This window comes from Pteropus vampyrus, unplaced genomic scaffold, assembly GCF_000151845.1.
Source record: "Pteropus vampyrus isolate Shadow unplaced genomic scaffold, Pvam_2.0 Scaffold144, whole genome shotgun sequence".
In the NCBI taxonomy this organism is placed as follows: Eukaryota; Metazoa; Chordata; class Mammalia; order Chiroptera; family Pteropodidae; genus Pteropus; species Pteropus vampyrus.
In genome coordinates this window covers 3,595,755-3,607,798 of record NW_011888925.1, presented here as the reverse complement: position 1 = coordinate 3,607,798, position 12,044 = coordinate 3,595,755, and the positions used below count along the sequence as shown (strand labels likewise).

Genomic DNA, 12,044 nt, shown 5'->3' with positions numbered 1-12,044 from the left:
TATTCTGTGATTTGCTTTTTCTGCTCGAGTTATGTTTGAGATTCATCTGTGTTCGTGCACGCAGCCATCGCTCACCCTTTTCCCCGCTGTATGGTATTCCACTTATAAACACACAATTTTAACCTCCTCTGCTGTAGGTGTGAAACTTGTGCTTTTCGCCATTCAGAGCCGCTGTGGACATCCTTGTATGAATGGATGCAGCTTTCATCAGAAGAATCAATGGTCTAGAGGTCGGGTGAGTACATAGCCTTAAAAGATAACACTCAGGTTGTCCTCCAAAGCTGCAGTTATACTCCGGAAGCGGTGGTGACAGTCTTCACTGCTCACCATACCAGGCCGGCGCTGGCAGTTGTTCATTTTTGCCAAGCCGGTGGGTGTAAATCTCATGAGATTTAACTTGTGCTTCCCTGACTACTAATGAGGTCGAATGTCTTCCCATAAGTTGGTGGGCTTCTCATTTTCCTCTTCTGGTCACGAATTCTGCTTATTTTTCTATTGGGTTGTCTTTTCTTCTTCTTTTTAAAGTTCTTTATATATTTAGATATTAACCTTTGTTAACATATGTCATAAACACCTTATCCCAGTTTAAGATTTGTCTTTTACCTTCTTTATGGTAACTTGTGAATGAATGTAAGTTATTTTTAATGTCGTTAAAGGCAGCGGTCCCCAACCTTTTTGGCAACAGAGACCGGTGCTCCTATGAGAATCTAATGCCTGATGATCTGAAGTGGAGCTGATGATCTGAGGTGGTGATGCTGGCACTGGGGAGCGGCTGCAAATACAGATGAAATTTCGCTCACCCACCGCTCACCTCCTGCTGTGTGGCCCAGTTCCTAACAGGCCATGGACCAGTACAGGTCCATGCCCAGGGAGTTGGTTAAAAGGATCGATCTTTTCCTTGATGACTTGTGCTTCTCGTGTTTGGAGAAATTCTCCTTCACCCCGAGATCATAAAGATATTCTTCTCTCAGTTTAAAACTTTGCCGTTCACATTTAAGCCTTTAATTTCTCTTGGATTGATTCTGTGTATGGCCAAAGGTAGAAATCCAATTTGTCCGTCCCTAAGGATTACCTCTTGTCCCGGCACCACTTATTAAAAATGGTCCCTCCTTTCTCCAGTGATCTGCAGTGCCACCTCTGTCCTATGCCAGAGTCAATGCCTGGTGCTTGGTTCTGTTTCACTGGCCAACTTGTCCATTCCTGCCCTAAACTCTGAACCTTAGAATAAATTTTGATATGTGGTGGAGCAAGTCCCCCAACCTGTTCAGCTTCAAGAATGCCTTGGCTCTTATTCATGGGCTTTTATGCTTCCATCTAAATTTTACAATCGGCTTGTCGAGTTCCATGAAAAACTCTCCTGGTTCTTTATTCAACCTTGCTGAATTCTTTTGTGATTTTCAATATCTTGTAGATCTTTTTGGCTTGCCTATGTAGACAATACTATCACCTGCAAAACAATAAGTTTTGTTTCTTCCTCTTTAATGCCTAAACTTTTCTTTCATTTTTCTTGTTTCCTTCCAAAAGCTAAGGACCTTCAGTGCATTGTTAATCAGAAGCAGAACAGCATTTTTCTCTTCTTCCTGATTTTAATTGGAATGTTTTGGTGTTTTGAACAGATGACATTTATCATATTTTCATTTCTTGAGACACTCTTTAACAGTTAAGAAAATTCTTTTCAACTTTGAGTTTTCTAAGAGTTTTCATCATAAATGGAAATAAGTGATTTTCAAGGGTTTTCTCTAAATCTGTTGAGATGATCATGGTTTTTCTCCTTTAATTGATATGATTTTCATAAATATATTTTCTAATGTTAAATAAACCTTGCATTTTGGGGATAAACTCGTTAGTATTTTCCAGATTTGGTCTGCTAAAATTTTTTTTTAGAATTTTAACATTTACATTTTCCTTTCTTGAACTATCTTTAATTTTGATGTCAAGGTCAAACTGGCATCATAAAATGAGGCACAGAACATTTTCTCTCCATTATCTGGAAGAGTTTAAGTAAAATCGATGCCATCTGTTACCTAAATATTTGGTACGATCACCTATAAAACTGTGGGCTTAGAATTTTTTGTAGATGACTTTAGACAACTGATTTAATTTCTATAACGGCTATCGGACTATTCAAGCTACTATGCATGAGTTGATTTTAATAAGTTATCTTTTTCTAGGAATTTGTCAATTTTCCCTACGTTGTAGGTTTTATGGCCATAAATTTCTGCCATATTTGTAGTATGTACTCTTTTAAATTTCTGCTCTTATATGTGCCTTCACTCTTTTTCTTGACAAATCTTGTCAGAGGTCTGTCGATTTTATTAGCTTTTTCAAATAATCAGCTTTTGGCTTTTGGTCTTCCCTATATTTGTATTTCTAAGCCCACAGTTCATTTGTGGAGGTTCTTATATTTGTGATTTTCCTCCAACTTCCTACCTGTTTCCCTCTCTCCCCTGAATTCTTAAACTTGATGGATTTATGAATTGGGTCTTTAATCAGTTCTAAGAAATTCTCAGCCATTATTTCATGGAATATTTCCCCTCCTTCCTTTTTTCTCTCCTTTCTTCTTGGAACTTCAGTTTACGTACATTAGACCTTTTCACATGATCCTCAATGTCTCCTAACCTCTCTTTTAAATTGAATGTTCTCTGTTTCTCTGTGCTACATGCTGTATAATTCCTTTTATCTGCAGCTGGATCTAAAACCTGTTCAAACACAATGCAATATATATATATGCCTTACTGTTAAATTGTACACCTGAAACTTACTGGATTTCATTATCTTATGTCGCCATAAAAATAAATTGATTAAAAATAAAATAAAATAAAAGCTGTTCAACCTGCCTATTTTGAGTTTTGGTGATTATATAGTTTGTTTCCGGGGATCCTATTTGATTCTCTTCCAAATATCTAACATTCTGTGGGTCTGATCCTTACTTCTGCCAGTTCTCGGGGGTGGGGGAAGGAGTGGCGAGAGGGGTTCTTGTCATGACCTGGAATTATCTCATTCACTTATTGTTTACACGTCTATTGTCAACCTTCTGTCACTACAATATAAGAAACTGATCACAGCTTATTCTCAGTTACTGGCACATGGTAACTAACACTCGGTAGACAGACTTGCTGACTGAAGGAATGAATGAATGAAGAGGCTCTGAGGCAGTGTTACAGGCTGGAGAGATAGGGTGAGGTTGGAGGGGTCTTCCGAGGTGAGAGGCCTCCACTTACCTGGAGTCTCCGTAGGAACCGCTCCAGGGCGGGCTTGCCCACGGACCGGATCTTGCTGTGATCAAGGCGGACCCGGGCATCCGGGCGCCCATCAGAGCCTGTGGTGGGAGTGACGGTGACGAGCCCCTCGCCAGCCTCCAGCAGGACCCTCAGGATCACAAACCGGGCCTGCATGTGGGCCTGCCGGAGCCAGGGAGAAAGGAGTCATTTGCCGCCCTGAGATAAGATACATTGAGTACTTGGTTTGAAGCCCGATATATATATATACATATACAGTACGTGGTCACTGTCAATTGTTCTTACCGTTTTATTCTCCCCTTTTCTGCCTGTTCCTCTCCCCTCCGTTGCCCCCTTGTTCCTATGTTTATAAGAGAGAGCAGGCTGCCCTGGAGTACAAGGAGGCCATATCTGGCCAGGACCTCTGCTGCTCCAAACCCTGCCCTGATGACAGCAGTTACCCTCAAGTGTCCCTCACCACTAGGACCCCAAGCCCTTTCTCCTCCATAATCTTGTCTGCATTCAACAGAGGAACAAAGAAGGCATCATTTTTCCCAGTTTACAAATGACAAAACAGAGGCCCAGAGAGGTAAAGTGACTTGCTCAGGGTCATACAGCGGGTAAGGGAGAACAAGGACTCAGACCCAAGCTTCCTGACTCTAAAGTTTTGTGGTTTTTTTGATGACATAATATTGCATCCTTAAAACATGTTTGACTTTTCAAAAACATTTCTATCGCTTACCCTATTTCCAAAGTTTATCTTATAACCGAGCAGTCTAGCCTCACGGCTCTGGACGCAGACTGCCTGGATTTGAATCCTGGCTCTTTTACTTACCAGCCAGCTTATCTCTTTGTGCCTCAATTCCCTCATCTCCAAAATGAGGGTAATGATAGTATCTACCTCCTGGGGTTGACACTCGGGACGAATGAGTTTATTCATGTAAAGTGCTTACAATTGTGCATGGTACAGAGTAAGTCCTATAAGTCAGCTATTAGGAGTTGTAGTAAAGTCCTCTCATTCGATTTGCCCTCAGAAGTGGGCAGGGACATTATTGCTCTCATTTCACAGGCTGAGACACTGAGTATCACAATAGTGATGTGACTTGTCCCCATATGCAGTGGAGTCTGAGATTAAACCCAGTTCATGTGCCTCATAGGCATGGCTGTCCCATTCCTGTACCCAGGATCCTGATCCTGTCCCTCACTTCAGGCTCCCTGACTCCTGAAGACTCCTCCCAGCCCCCACCTGTCTCCAGTTGGAGGCCTCGGGGGTGTAGAACTCCAGAGCAAGCAGCCCAGCCCGAACCATGTTGAGCCAGTTCACGTAGATCACGTCTTCTGCATCACTCCCCTCGAAGCCAAAGATCCTGGGGGAGGGAGCGCAAGGTGGCAGGGGTGGTCCAAGCCTACCTGGGCCCTGCCCTCCCTGCTGACACCCCTCCACCCACAGAGGAGGCCTGTCCCCACGCCTGCTGCTCGTACTCCAGCACTTGGGGGTGGAGGCATAGGTAGAGGCCCACGCTCTCGGCTCGGCACTCTTCGTAGCTGGAGGCGATTGTGCTGAACTTGCTGTCCCAGGTCTCCCCGCTCCGGTACCAGCTCTGAATCTGGGAGGGGAGACCCAGGAAGCAGGCTTAGGGGCAGCTGCCACCCTGCCCATGTCCACCCTCTTGGCCTCCTGGGGCTCCACCGAAGCCGGCCTCACCTGCTCCCCTGTCTCAGGGTTGATCACTGTCTCCTGGTCAAAGTTGAATGCTCCTTTCTCATCCTGCAAAAGAAGGGTCATTGCCATGGGACAGGAGAGGGGAAGGTACCCCTTCCCAGGTCTAGGGCTTCAGCCCTGGGACCCAAGGGCCTGACGAGTGGCTCAGAAAGGTGACCAGGGAGCAGTGAGCAGGCAACGGCAGCAGCAGGTCCACTGACATACTGGCTGCCTCCAAATCTGAGTCCTATGTCCCCAGTGGCTCTCTCAGAGCCCACGGGAGGTGGAAGAACCAGAGCCGCTGCCCCGCTACATAGAGAGCCACTCCGAGGGCCCGAGAAGGGCAGGGCTTGCCCAAGGGCACGGGACGACCCAGACCCACTATCCCCAGACTCGTCAGAGATGTCTCAGTGGGTAGGTCTTCTCCCCAGGCCGGCAGAGGCCCCAGCACATGTTTCTCTTCCTCAAACGAGCATCACCCTCGTAGCACTATGCATGTGTCCAGTGTCTTTTACGTATTATCCATTTAATCCTCACAATCATCCTCCAAAGAAAGTTCCATAATTATCCCGCTTCCCAGAGGAGCAAAGTGAGGCTCAGGGACTAAGAGCCCCAAAGCGGAATCAGAGCATCGATCCCTTAACAAGAACACGCATTTGCTGAGGGTCTCCTGTGTGCCACGCAAGCCCCAGGGTTTTGTTTTTTATTCCTCACACCAGCCCACATAGTAGGGGTCAGGAACCCCATTTTACAGATGGGCCAATGAGGCTCAGTGAGGACTGACTTATCCAAGGCCACAAAGTGGCCACATTTGTCCCTACTTCCCTGGGACGTCAAAGCCTGGACAAGGCCTGACACCAGACTGCTGCCCTCACCACCTGCTCTCTGAACCCTCCTGATTCCCGGGCCCGGCTTCAGCCCTTCCTGTGCCATTCATGGGGCGGCCCCACCCGATGGGGAGCAGGCTGCACCCAGAACCCCACACTGTGATGTCCCGTCCGCCTCTGGTCATCTTGTCTGTGCAGCTCTGTGCTGAGGGTTATTAATGGGCTCTTCTCAGCCTGCAAGATAAGCTGTCTGTCTTTTTCAAATTCCCTCAGTGGGTGTCGAGGGGGCTCCAGCTACTCTAGCCGGCTGGCAGGAAGGGGCTGCTCTGGGGAGAAGCAGCCCCCTACAACACCTGGAAAGGTACAGGCTCCAGGAACAGCAGGACAAAGACAGACAGTGCCTCAGCCTCAGGACTGGGAGCATCCAGAGCCTGCCCCCTCCTAGCCTCTTTGTCCCCAGGGCTGCCTGAGTCACATCCTCAGGACAGGTTTCCTTGGCATGACCCAAGCAATTCCTCCTGTGCAGGAGACTCTGTACTGGAGACCTCAGCTGAACTGTCCTGAAGGTCCCAGTCAATCCTTGGAGCTCCTGGGACATCTTTGGGGAGGGAGAGACACTGAGGGCAAAGACTGGGGCACCTTCAACCCTGGGAAGGGCTGGTCACGGGAGGGGCGAGCTGCAGGCCCGGGCGCTGGGGGTCCGCCAGCCACGTTCTTACCTGCACGAAGAGCTTGCCGCTGCCGTGGCCCAGCAACTCGTGCAGCCCTACCTGGACATCGAAGGAAGGCCCCTTCCAGCGGATATACAGGTCCTGCCAAGACAAGCAGATACCACCCATGCTGGCCAACATCCCGCCGTGGCCACACAGCCTGCCAATGGCCCTTGTGCCCAGCCGAGGGCCCATCATGATGCACAGGTGCGGTAAGGGCTGACTCCACACCAGGCTCCACACTCAGCAACAACCTGGGAGGAGGGGGCTGCCTCCCCGTTTTGACAGGTGAGGAAACAGGCTCCAAAGTCACAAGGTCGCATGGCCGAGAAGTGGCAGAGCCAGGACTAAAGCCGAGCTCTTTCTCCTCCCCTGCACTGGGCTGTCTGCCTGCCTACTATCGGGTGATGTCAGGCCAGGCCCAGCCCAGACCCTCGGGCTGCCAGTGCCCACCTTGTCGTCCTCCTCCAGGAAGGTGAGCTTCTCCCGCTGCGTGGCGTAGGCCACAGCCAGCACGTTCCCCAATGACACATTCTTAAAGCCTTCTGTTTGCCTCAGGTCGTCATCTGGAGAAAGCAGGGAAGGGACAAGGGAGAAGGGCAAAGGTCAAGGGTTACAGCCGTGAGCGATGGGCGGGGATGGCGGATCGAGCAGGGCAATTCATGGCCAGGTGAGCACGTGGAGGAGGAGGGGGCGACACTAATGGAGGTTCCTGGAAGACTGGGGGATACTGTCATGCTCGAGGGGCCGAGGGGCCGGGCCTGAGGACGCTCACAGTTGGGGATGTTGATGCCAGCAGGGATACCGGAACCAGCGAAGGTGAGAACATCCAGGGAGGTGAAGTCAGGGGTGAGGAACTTGTCCTTCTCGAAGGCCGGGGGCCAGGGCAGCTCCTTCAGCAGCTGCTCTGCACTTGCCACCAGCCGCTCAAACTTGGCACTCATGGCCTTGTTCACCATGGCCACGAAGCCTGCGGGGGAGAGAGGGGTCTGTGGGTTGGCAGAGTTCAGGTGGGACCTCACACCCCACTCGACCCCTGTACCCCTCCAGTCCTCAGGCATATAGTGAACGTCTGCTGTGTATGATGACCCATACTGGGGACAGCAGTGCCCCAGGCCTGGCCCTGCCTTCACGGAGGTCACTTTGAGGTGAGTGGGTTGTGGAGAGAAGGCTTCACTGATCCATATGAGATGAATCTTAAAGGAGTTTGCGAGGAGTACACAGGGAGTGGTGGGGAAAGGATCAGAGTCCCAGTGGAAGGGACTATATGAGCAAAGAAAGGTGTTCTTCTGGATGAAGTGTGACCTCTCCCGCGTGGCTACAGCATCTGGCTTGTGTGGCAGTGCTGAACAGGAGGGCTGGGGCTGAGCCTGTTACGTTTCCTGGCTCAAAGCAGTGTTTCTGAAATGCACCCCATAGAACGGGTTTTCTGCACCAGGCTTCATAAAGAAAGAGCTCCCTGATCAGATAACTTCGGGCAATGCCGTATGCTCTATCTCCAAGCTCTCAGAGGTTCCTAACTACATCTGTATATTAAAGGTATTGAAGAGTCCTGGGAGCAGAGACCTCTTGCTGCTTAGCAGGGAACCCTTCCTCCCAAATGTACCGCACCTCAGAAAGGCCTGGCTTAGACTACTGCGTGGTCAGGCCCTTGAGAAGAACGGGTTGACCTGGCCAAGGGACATAAATGTGAAATCCTCCCTGTCTGGATCCACTCTGTCCGGTGGGATCGTCACACCAGGCCAGGAGGACAGGATGATTACAGTTGAAAAGAAGGAAAAGCAACCTAAATGTCCAACAATTAGGGATTGATTAAATAAATTAGGGGGCAGCTATAAGCTGGCACGCCATGCAACTGTTAGACACAGTACAGCATCAAACGGCATGGGAAGTTATTCGTGATATATTGTGAATACTATGCGGCTACTAAAAAGAAGGCGGTAGGTCTATATGTACTGGTATGAAAAGATATCTGAGATACAGCATTAAGTAAAAAAAGCAAATGACAGAACAATACGTAGAGTATAATCTCACTTCCTGGATGAATTAAGAGTAGTGTGTGTGTGTGTGTGTGTGTGTGTGAGTGTGTGCGCGCGCGCGCGCCTGTGTGTGTAAATGCTTAGACAAAGGTCAGGCACGACCTGTACTCAACTGTAAATGGTTGTGACCTTTGGAGAAGGGTGACACAGGAGAAGGTAGTGAAGGAGGGATTTCGCATTTTATCTAACATGCTTCTGTACTGTTCTAATGACTTAACAACAAACATGGATTTTTAAGGTACACACACGTATATGTTTTTAAACATTTATAAGCTCTCTATGGTAAACAAAAGGCAAAAAGTATATTCAAAATTTTAATCTTGGGGTGGGTGCAATCACAGCTGATTTTTTTCCTGTATTTAAAAAAATTGTGGCCACGAACGTAAATAACTTTCTAATAACCACCATGAGTTATGGCCTTTGAGATCGAGTGTGCTGGGGAGACCCTTAGGTCTCAGCCCTCAGAACAAGCCTGGCAAATCAGACCTGCGCAGGAAAGCTGCAGGTGTGCACACCTGTCTTCCCCTCAGGACCCTAGGCCACCTGCCCCCTTACACCTTGTCCCTGGGCCTGAATCTATGCGCTCAGATCCAGGCCCCCCACGGGCTGTTGGGGCTTTTCTTTCTCTTCCCAGGCTAATCTCTCTGATTTCTGGCAGCTGGATGCTCCAGATTCTACATCCAGAGGCTTGGCAGAGACAAGTCTAAATTCTCGGGCTGGATGCCCGGCCTTGCACAGGTGGCTCCCGTGGGGGTGTGGGCATAGAGGCTGAGGCAGCCTGCCATCTGCCTTGGGATGACAGCAGCCGAGTCAAGTTCACAGTCATAATTAACTGTGCTCCCATTCACCCAGCACTTTTATGTGCTTGGCATTGTGCTGAGTAGTCTGTATATAATATCTCACTTCCTGACATGCAAAAGGGAGTGACTCATGCTCAGAGGTGGGATTAACTGGCCCAAGGTCACATAGCCAGTGAGTGGCAAAGCGAGGCTTGGAATGGACAGAGCCTGTGCCCAGACCAGACACCAGAGGTAGCACAGCAAAGTGGCTCAAAGCCAAGGGGCCTGGGCTCGGCCACCTATCTTCTGTGCCTCGGTTCCCACATCTGTAAAGTGAAGACAGAAATCCTCACAGGATAATGGTGTCAAATGAGCTAACAGAAGTGCCCAGTATGTGGTACGTCATCACGGTTGGCAGTTGTCATCGTCATTATATTGCCAAGGGGGAAGGGGAGAGCCCTAAGGGGACATGGGGAAAGGGTTCCCGCTCTGACCCCCCCGCCTCTCAGAAGTTACCTTCAAATTCTCCACGGGAACCAAAGGGGTCTCGGTAGCTCTCGATGAACCCGATGTAACTGAGGGAGAAAAGGGCAAAGATGGAAGAGGGGTGGGAAGAAGGGGTGGGGTGGGGTGAAGGCTGGGCCCCTCACCTCTCCACGATGGGGCCTTTGTCCTGGATCCAGAAGCGGGAGCCCCTCTTGTGGGCCTCGATGGAGCCCTGCGTGAAGCTTTCTATGTACTGGGCCAGCATCTGCTCCTGATGGCTGTTGGCTGCATAGGTCTGAGGGTGAGCAAGGGCTGGTCAGCCTCGGGCCACCTGGCCACCCCCTTAACCCGCTGTGTTGCCGAGGGGTCTGGAGCCTACAGGCGTCGACCCCCCCAGCTCTACCTTGGCTTTCTCCAGGTGCTCCACCACCTTCTGGAGGATGGGTGCGTAGTCCCCCCGGGTCACCTGGAAATGGCTCCCTTGGAATTCGTAGCTCTTCAGCTTGGAAGTCATCTCAGAATCCAGAGCAGGCTCTGAGGGAAAAGGGGTCACTCGGGGAAAAGGCCAGTATAAGAAACCCCCGCGGGCTTCTCACTGTGACGCTCTTACTCCAAGCACGTCCGTGGCTGCCCACGGCCTACAGACATTAGTCTAAACTCTCACTTTCAAAAATATACATATTATGTAACATGAACTAGTCTAAGTGCTTTACCTTGGGCAACTCATTTAAGCCTCTCATCGATCTGGGGGGGCAGGGAAGGAAAGAATTATCTCCACTTTATAGATGAAGAAACACCAAGAGCTTAAGGAAGTTATCTAAGGTCACCCAGGCAGCAAGTAGCAGAGCAGGATTCAAACTCAGCGTGGCCGACTGTATTTTTAGATTACAGTTACAGATAGCCATACCCTAAATGTAATGACAACGGTCCATATGAGATGACAAGAGGGTGAATGGGAAGCAGATGAGATAAGAGGAAGAAGAAGTTGGGGAGATGTGAGGAAGGGCCGTGAGCCGAAGATCACACGCAGCCTCAAGAAGCTGAAAGAGCAAACAGATTTTTCCCGAAGGCTCCAGAAGGAAACCGGAGTTTTGTTTCAGACTTTGGGCCTCCAGCACTGTAACAGAATAAATTTGTGTTGTTTCATGCCACTAAATTTGTGGTGATTTGTTACAGAAGCAATGGGATGCCGGCACATTGTTGTATTTTGCTTGTTGCTTCTAAATTATGTAAAGAAGAAAAAAAAAATGGCCACAGTATGTCCCATCTCCCAGTGTGACTTCTCCCATCAGGATGTAGGGGCTGTATTTCCTCCTCTTGAAGGAAGGCAGGCTTGTGACTACAGCAGAAGTGACACATGTGACTGCTGAGCTTAGGTCATGAAAGGCGACACAGCTTCTGCCTGGCTCTCTTGGACTGCTCGCTCTTGGAGCCTAGCCACCGCGAGCAGTATGAAGAAGCCATATGAGGTGTTTTGGTTGACAGCCCCAGCTGAGGTCCCAGCCGACAGTCAGCTAGCATAAATGTGTGAGTAAGGAAGCTGAAGATGATTCCAGCCCCCAGCTGTCAAGTCAGCCTCAGTCTCCAAGTCTTCCTAACCGGGGCCTCAGCCATCACCAACCAGAGGTGAGCTGTTCCTGCCATGCCCTGCCCAAGTTCCTGGCTCACGGTGTCCATGAGCATGTAAAGGTGGGTTTATATCACTAAATTTGGGAGATGTTCGTTACACAGCAATAGATAATTGATGCAATCAGGGGGCCTGACTCTAAAGCCACACTCTTAACCACTAAGAGGACGGGTCTAGCTGGTGTGATCTGCTCCCATTCCCTTGAACCCAATATCCTTTTCCCTCGTCAAATCAGACTACTTGCTAATTCCTAACCTTTCCCACCACTCTGCTTTGGTTCATGCTGTTCCCTCCACCAGGAGTGCAGTTGCCCACCCGTCTTCATTTATTCGTACACCGAGTATCTGAGCATCAACCAGGTGCGAGCCTCTGGGGAGATAATGGGCAATGAAACACACAGCCTGTCCGCTCGAGGGGCTTGCGGTCAAGCAGAGGAAACAGAAAAATATCTGGGGAATTACTGGCTGATGGGAAAGGAGAAGGGCCCTGACTCAGTTATGGGAAGACAGGGAAAGGTCCCGGAGAGGGTGATGATGTCCAAGCATGGCCTAAAGGGTAAGGAGGTGTCATCAGGCGAACATCCGTAGGGGAGGGAGGATCTTCTAGGCGGAAAGCGGGAACAGACTGTGCAAAGGCCTGGAGAGGGTGTGTGAGAA

The 12,044-nt window shown here is 49.5% G+C and overlaps 1 protein-coding gene across 1 annotated transcript in view; it reads right to left on the bottom strand.

Moving 5' to 3' along the window:
* Nucleotides 1-12,044, bottom strand: part of DPP3 (dipeptidyl peptidase 3) — a 26,951-nt gene that overhangs the window by 2,205 nt on the left and 12,702 nt on the right. The window contains exons 5-15 of the mRNA XM_023535822.1: nt 10,165-10,349; nt 9,926-10,056; nt 9,792-9,850; nt 7,233-7,427; nt 6,911-7,023; nt 6,467-6,559; nt 4,924-4,986; nt 4,701-4,825; nt 4,465-4,585; nt 3,163-3,401; nt 2,931-2,941 (exon numbers count right to left, since the gene is read on the bottom strand). Of these exons, the coding sequence (XP_023391590.1) occupies nt 2,931-2,941; nt 3,163-3,401; nt 4,465-4,585; nt 4,701-4,825; nt 4,924-4,986; nt 6,467-6,559; nt 6,911-7,023; nt 7,233-7,427; nt 9,792-9,850; nt 9,926-10,056; nt 10,165-10,349 (1,335 nt within the window). The remainder of the gene's footprint in view (nt 1-2,930; nt 2,942-3,162; nt 3,402-4,464; nt 4,586-4,700; nt 4,826-4,923; nt 4,987-6,466; nt 6,560-6,910; nt 7,024-7,232; nt 7,428-9,791; nt 9,851-9,925; nt 10,057-10,164; nt 10,350-12,044) is intronic.